Source organism: Heptranchias perlo, chromosome 2 (genome assembly GCF_035084215.1).
Source record: "Heptranchias perlo isolate sHepPer1 chromosome 2, sHepPer1.hap1, whole genome shotgun sequence".
Taxonomy (NCBI): domain Eukaryota; kingdom Metazoa; phylum Chordata; class Chondrichthyes; order Hexanchiformes; family Hexanchidae; genus Heptranchias; species Heptranchias perlo.
In genome coordinates, this window is record NC_090326.1 from 105,265,010 (window position 1) to 105,281,787 (window position 16,778).

General features: G+C 42.7%; 1 protein-coding gene across 6 annotated transcripts in view; it reads left to right on the forward strand.

Moving 5' to 3' along the window:
- Nucleotides 1–16,778, forward strand: part of LOC137341956 (tensin-3-like) — a 385,280-nt gene that overhangs the window by 316,738 nt on the left and 51,764 nt on the right. For all 6 annotated transcript variants that reach the window (XM_068005512.1, XM_068005503.1, XM_068005521.1 and 3 more), the window contains 3 exons: nucleotides 8,895–9,070; nucleotides 14,445–14,568; nucleotides 14,844–14,933. In XM_068005512.1, the coding sequence (XP_067861613.1) occupies nucleotides 8,895–9,070; nucleotides 14,445–14,568; nucleotides 14,844–14,933 (390 nt within the window). The remainder of the gene's footprint in view (nucleotides 1–8,894; nucleotides 9,071–14,444; nucleotides 14,569–14,843; nucleotides 14,934–16,778) is intronic.

Below are 16,778 nucleotides of genomic sequence, written 5' to 3' on the forward strand. Positions count from 1 at the left end.
GAGGAGGAGGGAGGGTTGGTGGCTGGGGGGTAGGAAGGGAGGCAGGTGGCAGAAACAAGAGGTACAACTAAACTACCATGGATGGCTGTAATGTACCACCACTTCTTGAAGATATTAGTGTCATATCTTTCGAAACCAAATTTTATTTCACAAGCCCAATTGGTTAAAGGTTGATCACAAATGTTATTTATAATGAGGAGCCACCACTATAATCTCATGTTGCTGACTCACACTCGATAAACAGAAAATGTAGAGACACATTTAACTGGGCAACAAAGTGACTGTTGAAGTTATCAGTCAGGCAAGACTTGGCCCACGAACCATACGATGCCCAACTCTCCGTTATAAGAATGCACGCAGAACTCTGTATGAATTATTATATTGTCTTGAATAATTAGCAAATCTATTACAGTATATAAACTTTTAAATGCCTAATAGTCTCTAGCTCTTCCATGAAGTCTTGTTTCCATGCCAATTGCCAAAGAACAGAATCAAAATCAATATAGTGGAGGGAATGTGGCCTATAATCTGTGTATGGCCTGTTGGCATAAGAATAATAGCTATTTTTTCCCCTTTTAACAAGTTTGACACCTTTTTTAAAGTGCACTGCTCTTTTCTTTCAACTGATATCTTGAGTCTTTCTTGTTAGCATTTTTCACATCGAGTAGAATTTAATCTTTCACAAGATCTGGTATACACCTTCTCCAGACATTTACGTGTTCTGGGTCAGAAATCTCAGACATGCCAGAATGTCTTTGAAACCACATTATGTATTTTATGGAAAAGTCAACAATTTATCACTGGCAAAAGAAAGTCTGATATTAGACTTTATTTGTATCTTGGACCCTCACTTTAGCATTATTTTAACTACAGACCTCAGCAACTGTTGCCAGGCAAGATTGTTTGTCTCTTTATTTACTTTCCAGAGCCTACTTGTTTTTCTCAATTTTTTTCTCCTCCTCTTCTCCAGGTGTATAGCTGTATGTGCTTCAGCAGTCCTTTACAAGGAACCTGTTTTTGAAGTGTGATCCTAGACAGTGGGCTATTTGACTCTGGGAGGTATTAAAGTTGAGTCTATTTCTGTTCTAGCTCAATGTCCACAGGTATACTTTCCAGCAGTCAGGAGTGAGAAACCAAGTTGATTTTTCCCCACCATAGCTCATAATCATTGTCGTGTTTTGAGGCTTTTACACTCGGTTTTCTCAGGTTCAACACCACTAGCCACTCCCATTAGCAGACCTAGTGTCCCCTATAATCCGGAGTGCACCTTTTTCCCAAATATCCAGTTATATGATAGCAAGACGCAAGGATTGTAACAAATAAATCTTTCTTTGTACATCGGTTATTGGAATGTTTCTCTCTCACTGGCAGACTGGATATGCTGTATTACTGGATCAAAATTCAGGCTTTGAACCAACAGTTGTTTATTTGCATATGATAGTTGAATGAACAGTAAATAGTGTAACATAGTGAACCATACATTACTATAACCTCGTTGATGCCTCAAATAATGGAGGGCAGGTACTCCCTATGCTGGAAGGTCCCACCTCCTCAACCTTAAAGGGACCTCGTGTCAGTTTTGATGCTGGCATGCTGAGTAAGAGGAGGTGTACCATCCTCCTAAAGTGGGCCCACCGGGTGAACAGGGGGTGGGCCAGACTAGGATTGTAGCCTGGTCATCCGAAGAGAGGGTGAGGATGCAATTTTAAAAGTTTTCAGAGTGGCTCCCTTGGTATGCTAGTGTGCCTGGGGCAGGAGGGGGCCACATCTGTCCACTCTCCCATTACCCCCACCCCCACCTTCCTCCTGGTGGAATCCACATTTTGCAGCTTTCTGGGGAAGGGTAGGTGCCGAGGATGCGCACCTTATAGTGTGGGTGCCTGGTAGCCCCATGCGAATAGGGTGATAACCCACTCATCCTGCAAACTTCAGTAGCTGAGGTCACTGACTGACACCATCTTCATTTAACTTTGGAGATCACGTCCCTTTTCAGGCCTGTTGCCTGTATCCTGTAATTCTTTGGGGGAACTTGCAATTTTTAAAACGGATAATTTTTCTTTGCAGCACACCGTTTGTACCTGCTTTGCATTTAAATTCCAATACCATCTGTTTCTGGTTTGTTTTTACACCCCTCTAGAATTTTTATTGCTGTTTGTGCATCAGAAAAAATTTTCCACAGAAACGGCTTTGCCATGACGCAAGTTGTGCCGTATAACTGCTCTATAAAACATTTTGTTTTGCATACATAGCTCTGTAAGGCCTGTAATGGTCAGAACTTTCCATGGATTCCATGTGACTTTTCTGCAAAATGTTTTACAATAACCCTTGCAGTAAGACCTGACCAAAACACTACTGTCCAATTTGGGCACCACAGATTATTTGGTGAAACTGATTTCTATTCTAAATATCTTTTCCAAGAACAGTCTGTTCCAAAAATTGTTGGAGCCAACAAGGGAGTTAGTTCTGCAGCAGATGCCAACATGTAATATTAAGGAATAAAATACCCATCCTATTGGCAGTTAAAACTCTTCACTGCATTGTGGCTATTGCAAGAACCCTGCTGGGCCAGAAAAAAATGAGCCAGTTGGCTACCTATACACTTCTGTTTCTGGTGACACAATAAGCATGTCGATTGTGAGGAAAGCATTTCTCGTGTGTTGATAATGCACGTTGCAAAAAACGGCATCTGTATCACTTGGATGTGACCTCATGCTGTGTGGCACTTCCACACTTCCCCACCCCAAAACAGTGGTGATCTCTGCCTCCCTTTAATCTGTTACGGCATTGCTGGTCCTTTTCTCTCTATGGAATGTCTGATCTTTAACTACAGTACAGATTTAGTAAGATTAGTAAAGGGAGGAGGCACTTCTGCCTTTGAAAGGGCATGTTAACGAAGCTGTCAGGCCCTTTTTATAATTAGTGTGTGTCTACAGAAAGGATTTCTCGTGTGAATGAGAATCCTGCTGCTTTAAAGAGATTGCATCTGTCAAAGCTTTCATTGGAATTTTGCTGGGAATCTTTGTCTGTGACTAAAACCACTGGAAGACTATACTGTTACATTTATCATTAAGTGGCCTACAGTTGTGAAAATCATTTTACATACTGTCCCATATGTATCATACCGCACCTGAAAAGTTGGTTGAAAAGACTGGTTCAGTCAGTGGTGTAATACAACCAGTTGTTAACATGTATGGAATGCTGTAACTTTACTGCTTTGGTTTTCTCAGTTTCCCTCATTTATATCTGCTGTAGTTAGTTGACTTCATGGTTCCTTGTCCAGTCAGAGGCTCACAGTAATTGAAGTGTGTAGGTTTGCCAGCCGGATGTTTGAAATGGCCGCTGGTCATAAGTTGACAGTTTTAACTGCTGATAGGGGAATCATATTTTTGTAAATTTACATGTTGGTATCAGCGGTAGATCAAATTTTCCAGTTGGCTCTGACAGATTTTTGAGCAGGTTGTTCCCAGAAAACACTTTTTTAGAAACTAGTTTCACCAAATAATTTTCACTCTGCCTGGAAAATAATTTTTAAAAAAAATTTCAACAAGCATTGCACATTGGAAGAATAAAAGTGGGTGACATACATGGTGTTGAAATTGCCATAGTTGTAGTTGAGAGAGACCAGGGATGCCAGTAGACTTGGCACTTAACATGTTCAGTCACTGGGGAGCAGCAATTAATAAAGCAAATGGAATGATGAATTATGTGACCAGATCTGCAGAATACAAGTCGGAGGTTGGCATGTTAAAATTGTATAATACTTTGGTCAGATTACGTCTTGCAAACTGTGTCAAGTTTGGGTCACTGAGACACGAGAGCCATTAAAGTCCTGGAGACGGCAGAAAAGAGAGCCAAGGGGCTAACTCCTAGAATCAGAGGTCTGAGTTATAAGAGAAGTCTGGAGAATCTTATTCTTCATCTTCAGTCTTTAAAGAAGGCCAATAAAAGGGGACCCCATAGCGGTACTAAGAGTAAACTGTATAGAAAAGGTAAACCTAGAGAGCATTTAAACCATGGCAGTGGGACAAAGAGGACACAGATTCAAACTGGCAAAGGAAAGAATTTGTATTTAGATAGTGTCATTCACATCTTAAGTCCCAAAGTGCTTCACAGCAAATAAATTACTTTGAGTGTAGTCATTGTTGTTATGGCACACAGCAAGACCCCACAAAGAGCAATTTTTTTTTTATTATTCGTTCTTGGGATGTGGGCATCACTGGCAAGGCCAGCATTTATTGCTCTTGAGAAGGTGGTGGTGAGCCGCCTTCTTGAACCACTGCAGTCCGTGTGGTGAAGGTTCTCCCACAGTGCTGTTAGGAAGGGAGTTCCAGGATTTTGACCCAGCGACGATGAAGGAACGGCGATATATTTCCAAGTTGGGATGGTGTGTGACTTGGAGGGGAACGTGCAGGCGGTGTTGTTCCCATGCGCCTGCTGCCCTTGTCCTTCTAGGTGGTAGAGGTCGCGGATTGGGAGGTGCTGTCGAAGAAGCCTTGGTGAATTGCTGCAGTGCATCCTGTGGATGGTACACACTGCAGCCACTGTGCTCCGGTGGTGAAGGGAGTGAATGTTTAGGGTGGTGGATGGGGGGCCAATCAAGTGGGCTGCTTTGTCCTGGATGGTGTCGAGCTTCTTGAGTGTTGTTGGAGCTGCACTCATCCAGGCAAGTTGAGAGTATTCCATCACACTCCTGACTTGTGCCTTGTAGATGGTGGAAAGGCTTTGGGGAGTCAGGAGGTGAGTCACTCGCCACAGATATCAAGAAACGGCTGAGTGCACTGGATACAGCAAAGGCTATGGGCCCCGACAACATCCCGACTGTAGTGCTGAAGACTTGTGTTCCAGAACTAGCTGCGCCTCTAGCCAAGCTGTTCCAGTACAGCTACAACACTGGCATCTACCCGACAATGTGGAAAATTGCCCAGGTATGTCCTGTCCACAAAAAGCAGGACAAATCCAATCCGGCCAATTTCTGCCCCATCAGTCTACTCTCAATCATCAGCAAAGTGATGGAAGGTGTCGTCGACAGCGCCATCAAGAGGCACTTACTCACCAATAACCTGCTCACCGATGCTCAGTTTGGGTTCTGCCAGGACCACTCGGCTCCAGACCTCATTACAGCCTTGGTCCAAACATGGACAAAAGAGCTGAATTCCACAGGTGAGGTGAGGGTGACTGCCCTTGACATCAAGGCAGCATTTGACCGAGTGTGGCACCAAGGAGCCCGAGTAAAATTGAAGTCAGTGGGAATTGGGGGAAAATTCTCCAGTGGCTGGAGTCATACCTAGCACAAAGGAAGATGGTAGTGGTTGATGGAGGCCAATCATTTCAGCCCCAGTACAATGCTGCAGGAGCTCCTCAGGGCAGTGTCCTAGGCCCAACCATCTTCAGCTGCTTCATCAATGACCTTCCCTCCACCATAAGGTCAGAAATGGGGATGTTTGTTGATGATTGCACAGTGTTCAGTTCCATTTGCAACCCCTCAAATAATGAAGCAGTCCGAGCCCGCATGCAGCAAGACCTAAACAACGTCCAGGCTTGGGCTGATAAGTGGCAAGTAACATTTGCGCCAGACAAGTGCCAGGCAATGACCATCTCCAAGAAGAGAGAGTCTAACCACCTTCCCTTGACATTCAACAGCATTACCATCACCGAATCCCCCACCGTCAACATCCTGGGGGTCACCATTGACCAGAAACTTAACTGGACCAGCCAAATAAATACTGTGGCTACAAGAGCAGGTCAGAGGCTGGGTATTCTGTGGTGAGTGACTCATCTCCTGACTCCCCAAAGCCTTTCCACCATCTACAAGGCACAAGTCAGGAGTGTGATGGAATACTCTCCACTTGCCTGGATGAGTGCAGCTCCAACAACACTCAAGAAGCTCGACACCATCCAGGACAAAGCAGCCCGCTTGATTGGCCCCCCAACCACCACCCTAAACATTCACTCCCTTCACCACCGGCGCACTGTGGCTGCAGTGTGTACCAACCACAGGATGCACTGCATCATCTCGCCAAGGCTTCTTCGACAGCACCTCCCAAACCCGCGACCTCTACCACCTAGAAGGACAAGAGCAACAGGCACGTGGGAACAACACCACCTGCACGTTCCCCTCCAAGTCACACACCATCCCGACTTGGAAATATATCGCTGTTCCTTCATCGTTGCTGGGTCAAAATCCTGGAACTCCCTTCCTAACAGCACAGTGGGAGAACCTTCACCACACGGACTGCAGCGGTTCAAGAAGGCAGCTCACCACCACCTTCTCAAGGGCAATTAGGGATGGGCAATAAATGCCTGCCTCGCCAGCGATGCCCACGTCCCATGAACGAATAAAAAAAAATTGACAGACGTTAAACAAATATTTTGTATCTGTCTTCACAGTAGAAGACACAAAAAACATACTGGAAATAGGGGGAACCAAGGGTCTAACGAGATTGAGGAACTTAAGGTAATTAAGATTAGAAAGAAAAAAGTATTGGAGAAATAAAAGCCGACAAATCCCCTGGACCTGATGACCTACATACTCTGGTTTTAAAAGAGGTGGCTGCAGAGACAGTGGATGCATTGGTTTTGATCTTCCAGAGTTCCCCAGATTCTAGAACGATCCCCACGGTTGGAAGGTAGCAAATGTAACCCCGCTATTCAAGAAAGGAGGGAAGAGTGAAAACAGTGAACTCTAGGCCAGTTAGCCTGACATCAATAGTAGGAAAATGCTAGAATCTATTATTATGGACGTAGTAACAGGGCACTTAGAAAATCATAAGATGATTAGGATAGTCAACACAGTTTTGTGAAAGGGAAATCATGTTTGACAAATCTATTCGAATTTGTTGAGGGTGTAATTAGCAGGGTAGATAAGGGGGAACCAGTGGATGTGGTATATTTGGATTTGCAAAAGGCATTCAATTGGTGTTACACAAGATTAGGGCTAATGGGATTGGGATAATTTATTAGTATGGATTGAGGATTGGTTAACAGACAGAAAACAGAGAGTAGGAATAAACAGATCATTTTCGGGTTGGCAGGTTGTAATGAGTGGGGTGCCGCAAGGATCAGTGCTTGGGCCTCAGCTGTTTACAATATATATCAATGACTTAAATGATGAGACCGAGTGTAATGTATCCAAGTTTGCTGATGATACAAAGCTAGGTGGGAAAATAAGCTGTGAGGAGGTAAAGGGATTTTGACTGGTTAAGTGAGTGGGGTCCACCTCACAACTTACTTTAGCACCTGTACTGTGTACAGTTTTGGTCTCCTTACCTAAGGATGGATATACTTGTCTTAGAGAGGATGCAACAAAGGTTCACTAGATTGATTCCTGGGATGAGAGAATTGTCCTATGAAGAGAGATTGTGTGGAATAGGTCTATATTCTCTGGAGTTTAGAAGAATAAGAGGTGATCTCATTGAAAAGTATAAAATTCTGAGAGTGCTTGATAGGGTAGATGCTGAGAGGCTGTTTCCCCTGGCTGGAGAGTCTTGGACTAGGGGTCATAGCCTCAAGATAAGGGGTCGGCCATTTAGGACCGAGATGAGGAAAAATTTCTTCACTGAGGGTTGTGAATCTTTGGAATTCTCTACCCCAGAGAGCTGTGGATGCTCAGTCGTTGACTATATAAGACTGCGATCGATAAATTTTTGGACACGAAGAAAATCAAGGGATATGGGGATAGGGCAGGCAAGTGAAGTTGAGGTAGAGAATCAGCCATGACCCTAATGAATGGCGGAGCAGGCTCGAGGGGGCATATGACCTACTTCTGTTCCTATTTCTTATGTTCTAACTAAAAGTTGTTTGCTCAATTGCTACATCCCATGGAAAAGGTTTGTTGCATGACATGTAAAATCATAGGAAACATAGGAATATAAGAACAGGAGTAGGCCATTCAGCCCCTCGTGCCTGCTCCGCCATTTGATAAGATCATGGCTGATCTGTGATCTCGCTCCATATACCTGCCTTTGGCCCATATCCCTTAATACCTTTGGTTGCCAAAAAGCTATCTATCTCACATTTAAATTTAGCAATTGAGCTAGTATCAATTGCTGTTTGCGGAAGAGAGTTCCAAACTTCTACCACCCTTTGTGTGTAGAAATGTTTTCTAATCTCACTCCTGAAAAGTCTGGCTCTAATTTTTAGATTGTGCCCCCTACTCCTAAAATCCCCAACCAGCAGAAATAGTTTCTCTCTATCCACCCTATCCGTTCCCCTTAATATCTTATAAACTTCGATCAGATCACCCCTTAACCTTCGAAACTCCAGAGAATACAACCCCAATTTGTGTAATCTCTCCTCGTAACTTAACCCTTGAAGTCCGGGTATCATTCTAGTAAACCTACGCTGCACTCCCTCCAAGGCCAATATGTCCTTCCAAAGGTGCGGTGCCCAGAACTGCTCACAGTACTCCAGGTGCGGTCTAACCAGGGTTTTGTATAGCTGCAGCATCGCTTCTGCCCCCTTGTACTCTAGTCCTCTAGATATAAAGGCCAGCATTCCATTAGCCTTCTTGATTATTTTCTGCACCAGTTCATGACACTTCAATGATCTATGTACCTGAACCCCTGAGTCCCTTTGGACATCCACAGTTTTTAACTTTTTACCATTTAGAAAGTACCCTGTTCTATCCTTTTTTGATCCAAAGTGGATGACCTCACATTTGTCTACATTGAATTCCATTTGCCACAATTTTGCCCATTCACCTAATCTATCAATATTGCTGAAAGGCTGCAAATATCCATCATTCTCCGTTCAGGTTGTAAAATTAATTTAATGTAAAATTAAGACCAATTATATAAGTATACTAGAAGTTATAGAAGTAATATTTAAGTTTTTCAACTAGTTTAGGCTTTTTTGAGGGAATCATTCCAACAGTTAATGTCTTGCTTCATTCACAGGTCTGCAGGTGGATGAAGGTCTCACAACATTAGGAAGGACAAAACAACTGAGCATTGGACATTATGAAAGAGGTGATGCTCACCTGTTGTATAATCAGAGTGGATGGATGAAATCCTCTGACCCTTGCCACTCCACGTCCACTGGAACATTCACCGCAACTGGTCAGTTAGGGGAGGTAGGTTGAACAATAAAATAAATTAAATGCATTATGGTTGACGACCTCCTTTGGATCCTTCTCCTCCCCAAATCAAAATGAGTTGCTGTGCCTTTTTTCCTCCATGATTATTAGTTCTGCCTTTTTACAATTATTATTAGATTGTTGTGTTGTTAATTCTGTTTGAAGAACCTTAGCTACTTATTTTCTGCTTCTCTGGAGGCTAAAGGTCAATAGTTAGTTCTTCAAAATGTATTATTAGAATGACAATTTTCATCAAAAGAAGTTTGTGTTTCACTGGTGAATTATTTTCTCTTCCCCCATACCGTGCAGTCTCAGTTGATTGAGAGAAGGAGCAGGTAACCTGTTCCCAGGTGTCCAATGATGCTGCTGTCTTTCAGGCTCCTGAGAGTGCACCAGATTGGCTCAAGTTGACTAGCCTACAATTAGTCTTTTTACAGAGTGCATTTTTCTGCAGGGTCCCTGTATCTCCAGAAAGTCGGGAGGACCCCAAAATTTATATAAACCACTTCTTTCAAATTATGAGCCCCCCCCCCCCCCCTGCCATTTGCAACTTTGCAACTTTGCAGAACATCTGTGAGTTTACAGAAAAGAACATAAGAAATAGGAGCAGGAAAAGGCCATACGGCCCCTACAGCCTCCTCTGCCATTTAATAAGATAATGTCTGATCTTCGATTCAACTCCACTTTCCCTCCCGATCCCCATATCCCTTGATTTCCTCCGAGTCCAAAAATCTATCGATCTCAGTCTTGAATACACTGAACGACTGAGAATCGTTCCACAGTTCTCTGGGGTAGAGAGTTCCAAAGACTCACCACTCTCTGAGTAAAGGAATTCCTCCTCATCTCTGCTATAAATTGGCCATCCCTTATCCTGAGACTATGCCCCCTAGTTTAGACTCTCCAGCCAAGGGAAATAGCCTCTCCGCAAAAACCTTGTCAAGCCCTCTAAGAATTTTATACGTTTCAATGAAATCACCTCTCATTCTTCTAAACCTCAGAGAATATAAGCCCATTCTATTCAATCTCTCCTCTTAGGACAACCGTCTCATCCCAGGAATTAATTTGGTGAACCTTCGTTGCACTGCCTCTAAGGCAAGTATATCCTTCCTTGGGTAAGGAGACCAAAACTATACACAGTACTCCAGGTGTGGTCTCACCAAAGCCTTGTACAATTGTAGCAAGACTTCCTTACTCTTATACTCCAACCCCCTTGCAATCAAGGCCATTTGCTTTCCTAGTTGCTTGCGATACCTCCATATTAACTTTCTGTGTTTCGTGGACAAGGCCACCCAAATCTCTCAACACCAACATTTAATAGTTTCTCACCATTTAAAAGATATTCTGTTTACCTATTCTTCCTATCAAAGTGAATAACCTCACATTTCCCCACATCCGCCACCTTCTTGCCCACCTAGCTTTGTATCATCAATAAAATTGGATATATTGCACTCGTTCCTTTCATCTAAGTCATTAATATAGATTGTAAATAGCTGAGGCCCAAGCACTGATCCTTGTGGCAACCCACTAGTTACAGCCTGCCAACCTGAAAATGATCCGTTTATTCCTACTCTCTGTTTTCTGTTCATTAACCAATCCTCTATCCATGCTAATATATTACCCCCAATCCCATGAGCCCTTATCTTGTGTAACACCCTTTTGTGTGGCACCTTATCGAATGCCTTTTAAAAATCCAAATATACTACATCCACTGGTTCCGCTTTTTCTACCCTGCTCGTTACATCCTCAAAAAACTCTAATAAATTTGTCAAACATGATTTCCCTTTCATAAAACCATGTTGACTCTGCCTAATCATATTATGATGTGGAGATGCCGGTGATGGACTGGGGTTGACAATTGTAAACAATTTTACAACACCAAGTTATAGTCCAACAATTTTATTTGAAATTCACAAGCTTTCGGAGACGTCCTCCTTCCTCAGGTGAATGTTGTGGAAATGAAATCCTCGAACCCTTCGCATTTATGAATCACAGAACAATACCTGGTGATTACAGATAGTCTTTCCAACTGCCCGTTGCCAAGGCAATCACAGTGTGCAGACAGAGAGGTGTTACCTGCAAGGCCACCGAATATACAAACAACCAAAAAAAACACAGAGAGAGAGAGGCAGAAACATCCGGAAGGAAGAGAAAGACAGCAAATGACCCGTTATATTAAAAACAGATAACATTTGTTCGCTGGTGGCGTTACGTGTAGCGTGACATGAACCCAAGATCCTCAACCGGGATCTTGGGTTCATGTCACGCTACACGTAACCCCACCAGCGAAAAAATGTTATCTGTTTTTAATATAACGGGTCATTTGCTGTCTTTCTCTTCCTTCCGGATGTTTCTATGTTTCTGCCTTTCTCTCTTTTTTTTGTTTGTTTGTATATTCGGTGGCCTTGTAGGTAACACCTCTCTGTCTGCACACTGTGATTGCCTTGGCAACGGGCAGTTGGAAAGACTATCTGTAATCACCAGGTATTGTTCTGTGATTTATAAATGCGAAGGGTTCGAGGATTTCATTTCCACAACATTCACCTGAGGAAGGAGGAAGCCTCCGAAAGCTTGTGAATTTCAAATCTAATCATATTATGATTTTCTAAGTGCCCTGTTTCCACTTCCTTAATAATGGATTCCAGCATTTTCCCACAACTGATGTCAGGCAAACTGGCCTGTAGTTCCCTGTTTTCTCTCTTCCCTCCTTTCTTGACTAGTGTTGTTACATTTGCTACCTTCCAATCCACTGGCACCGTTCTAGAATTGAGGGAATTTTGGAAGATCACAATGAATGCATCCACTATCTCTGCAGCCACCTCGTTTTGAACCCTCGGATGGAGGTGATCAGGTCCAGGGGATTTGTCGGCTTTTAGTCCCTTTAATTTCTCCGGTACTTTTTCTTTACAAATAATAACTTTAAGTTCCTCACTCTCATTAGACCCTTGGTTCTCCACTATTTCTGGTATGCTTTTTGTGTCTTCTAGTGTGAAGACAGATACAAAATACTTGCTTAACGTCTCTGCCGATTTCCTTATTCCCCATTATAATTTCCTGTCTCAGCCTCTAAGGGACCCATGTTTACTTTCGCTACACTCTTCCTTTTTACATACTTGTAGAAGCTCTTAGAATCTGTTCTTATATTTCTTGCTAGTATACTCTCATATTCTAATTTCTCCCTCTTTATAATTTTTTTGGTCATCCTTTGCTGGTTTCTAAAACGTTCCCAATCCTCAGGCTTACTACTCTTGGCAACATTATAAGCCTCTTTTAATTGAATGCTATCCTTAACTTCTTTAGTTAGCCATGGATGGATCACTTTTCCTCTGGAGTTTTTATTTCTCAATGGAATGTGTGTTTATTGAGAATTATGAAATATTTCTTTAAATGTTTGCCATTGCTTATCTACTGTCATACCTTTTAATCTAATTTTCCAATCTACCTTAGCCAACTCACCCCTCATACCTATGTAATTGGCTTTATTTAAGTTTAGGACTCTAGTTTCGGACTTAAGTGTGTCACTCTCGAACTCAAATGTGAAATTCTATCATCATATGATCAATCTTCCCTGAGGATTGCTTACTAGGAGATTACTAATCAACCTTGTTTCATTACACAAGACAAGATCTAAAATAGCCTGTATGAAAAAATGCATTCATAGAAAATTTACTGTTCTATCTATATTTTTTCCTCTTACCTCTGATCGGCTGGCCAAGATCTGGAGTTCACCGCAGACCTAATACAACTGCTTTTATATTGCATTAACAATGGCACTGATTCCTGGCACATTGGCCTTGTGCACCCAACTGCAACCCTGAAGTGAACCTGCTGGGATTTACTAAGGCTGGATGTTGGGCCTAATGAATCCTGGCAGGTTTATTTTCAGGTTATAGCTGACTACACAAGACCTGTTGGGAACTGGCACCACTAGCATAGGTGCTGTTCTGTATAAACACAGCCCAAAACAACAGAAGGAGCATTATGATTCTTTTTAGGCAAAGGTTCTTTGAAATTGGTAGCTACAGAAATAACTGGTATCAAGTTTACTGTTAGCATAAATAGCAATGTAAATTAGCAGCATAATGGGGCAAGAGGGGGCATTTCTGACCTACTGACTCAATTTTCTCAAGGCACATGCACTCTTTGGGTGCCCAGGAGCGAGGCACTTGAAGACACCTGGCACAAAGTTTTGAGCGATTGGCTCTCGCAAAGTTGAGTGTCTGCGGGGATCCAGGAGGTTGGTTGAAGATCAAAGAGCCTAATCAGAACAGGTTTGAGCTCCCCCTCAGCCCGAATATCTTGGGACCCTTTGGCTGCTGCTCACCCTGATTTATAGGGGTAAGGTCCAGCCAGGGGATGGGATGTGCCGGGACTGCACTCAGGAGGCAGGAAAATCGCATGCGTCCATTCTCTAACAAATACAACGTCTCTCAACAGGTGCTCATAGAGGAAAGTTATCATTATTGTCTTCAGGGGATAAGGTTTAAGGGACAACATTTGGAGAAAAAACAAAAGTAACCACCTGATCACTCTTCCTCACCTCATATTGTCATGGGACTAAAAATAGTGCACACTTGATTATCATGAGGAAGTATTTTTACAATTGAAGTTGAAAAAGAGAGAATTTTACCCAGTTTACCCCAAGGGTTTATGTAGTGAGTAACTCTGTCATACTGAACAGGAAGCTCCAAGGTTGGATCCTTGGCCTGTGCTGAGTTAACTGATCTCAGCCAGTATGGCTGCTGGGGTACTGGCTGTGTGCTTGGCACTTGTAGGTTAGACTGAAGAAAATTAGCCAGGGTTCATTTTTCCCGATTGCTATCCACTGACTTCTTCTGGAAGTGCTCCTGTGTAGATGTCAGGTGAGGACAGAATTGGGCTCAACCTTGTACTTACTACCTGTGGTAAAACGGCCTGGCAACACTGGCATGGCCAACATCTGAAGAATGGCCACTTAAGCAGGGTCCCAGAAGGTGCCTGACATTTGTGGAACCATACCTCAACAAGGAGTCAACATCTTCAAGAGAGGAAGGCAGAGGAGAAATAGCAAAGAAAATCTTGATTAAAAAAATGTTGAAAAGATTGTTCAGCTGAGAGCAGGTAAATATTTCTTTTTATCAAAGTGATGAAATATAATTGGCCAAAAAGGCACTGGTCATATATTGCAGTTTGTCAGGAGTACTGTTTATTGACCATGCAGAATATTAGCAATGAACCTTAAGGTGTTTGCGCTTGTGAAGGTTCTCCTTCTTGCACGTTCATCACTACTTAACTTAAATGCAGCTGATAAATTCCAAATGTTAATGACAGTGGGCCTGTGAATTTAATCCATACCAACTTGTACTGAGGTATTTTCTGTTCCATTATGCTGCAGCTAAACACACCAGGATACAGCGATGGCCAGGATGAGGTGGATGGCAGATTGTTAAGCTCTTCCTCTGGAAATGAAGTGGTTCCTCCCACACCAGCATTTCCTATCTCACCACCAACTCCATATGGTAATGAATGCTGATACCCTACTGTGCTAATTATAAGTAAAGGGCAATAGGCCCTGAGTTGTGATTTTTTTTTTAAGTTCAAAATTTGAAGCAGATTAGAAAATTATCAAATATTGAAATGTTGGTGTGCACCTTTAGTGTTTATAATCAGTGGGGGAGTTCTGCTGCTGGTCATCCTTCGTGCCACAAAATTATTTAATCAACAGCCTGCTTAGGTCAAGTACTGTCATTCGGCTGTCTGGAAAAAAAACTACATTAACTTTCTTCTGTTGCAGTGAAAGTTTCTCAGAATTATTCTGCAATTTCCATGTGTGGAGTTGGGGAGCAGAGTGGCAGCCCTTCAGATGTCTACAGAGTAGTGCAAGGTAAGGAATGTATTCTAGGGCTGGGCTTACTCCCTTCATTAACCTCATTAAGGGGTTCCTATAATGCTGGTGCGCATTGACACCAACTCCCTGCATCATAAGGCACTGAAGCTTGAGGCCTGCGTGCTATAATGTGCCGCTGAAGCACCTGTGGTGCTCAGACCCAGCACACATCCTATACATTATGGCCCTGTTTTTCATGCAAATTAGGGATCCTGCCCATAATGTGGTTGAAGCATCTGAGCAGCACTCTGGACACATGGTTTGGGGAGGCGGTGGTGGTAATAATTTTGACTTTGGGTGATAGTGTAGAACGAACGATAATTGATCAGCCGCCCGATCTCTCCTGATTTCATTTCCATTGGCTTGAATTAGGGGCAAGATGTTTATTTTCTTTTTGTGCGTGTAAATGTACAATTAGTTTTAATAAAGGTCAAAACTGTCCTTGTCCAGAATGCAGTGAAAGCGCAAAGGTGCAAGGATAATCATAACAATTTAGAAAGCTATTTTATCTTCGGCTGTAACAAAGTCTGCCAGCTGTTTTATATCCTGGAGTCTTGTCCTCTTTAAAGCTGATTCCAAGATCCACTGCTTTTAGGGATTGCATTTTGGCAAATCACAGGGATGCAGCTATTGATTTTCCATTTGTTACAAGTTTTAGATCTAACTTAGATATTTTCTTGGGTACACCGGTGGTGCTGGTCACTCCCATAAATGGTCAGAGCATCTTCTGTTCAGGAGTGTGCGCATATTTACCAATATTTAAGTATATAACAAGGAACCCAGGGATGTACCAATAGGATCTCATTCTGATCTGAACTGGATATCATGTCTTTTGCAATTTTGAGGAGGCTTTTGAACATGGAGTGAGTTGGCATGGTCGAGCAGAGTGAGGGGATGGTCTGTGGAAGCAGGGTGCTCAACGGGCACAATTCTCATTATATATTTTCTTCTATGAAAATATATAATTAGAATTCTTCTATGAAAATATATATTTAAAACCATGCCAAATTGCAGCAACATGCCAATTTATGTGACTATGATAATATAAGTAATTAAAACATTTAAGTCATAGGATGTGTGAAGAGAGAATATGGAAGTGCAATGTGGATTTGACCACAGGGATGGTGTAGGAGGGAGGGATTTAGATTCCTGGGACATTGGGACCGGTTCTGGGAAGTTGGGACATGTACAAGCGGGATGGGTTACACCCGAGCAGGGCCGGGACCAATGTCCTCGTGGGGGTGTTTGCTAGTGCTGTTGGGGAAGGTTTAAACTAGAGTGGCAGGGGGATGGGAACCTGAGCGGGGAGTCGGAAGGGAGTAAAGTTGAGAGCAGTAAGAGAGGGGAAGACCCAGGGGAAATTTACAATACAAATAGTACAAACAGTTGTTCAAGAACAAGTGAAAGAGAAAAGCATTGAACAGCAGAAAGAAAGTGTACTTTAGGCACTACAGATCAAGTGAAAACTAGAAGGCGTAAAGCGATTAACCCAGCATCAAAGCTGGAGGTCAGGCTAGGGTGTGTGACCCAACTAAGAATTCTATATACAAACGCATGGAGTATAAGGAATAAATTAAATGAACTACAGGTTCAAATTCAAATTGGAGGGTATGACATGATAGCTATTACTGAGACATGGCTGCAGGATGGTCAGGATTGGGAACTAAATATACCAGGTTATAAGGTCTACAGGAGAGATAGGGAAAATGGAAGAGGGGGAGGAGTAGCCTTAGTGATTAGAGATGAAATCACTTCAATGATAAAGGACGATATAACGAGGGGTAAGCAGCCAACAGAGACCTTATGGGTTGAATTGAGAAATAGGAAAGGATCTAAGACTAT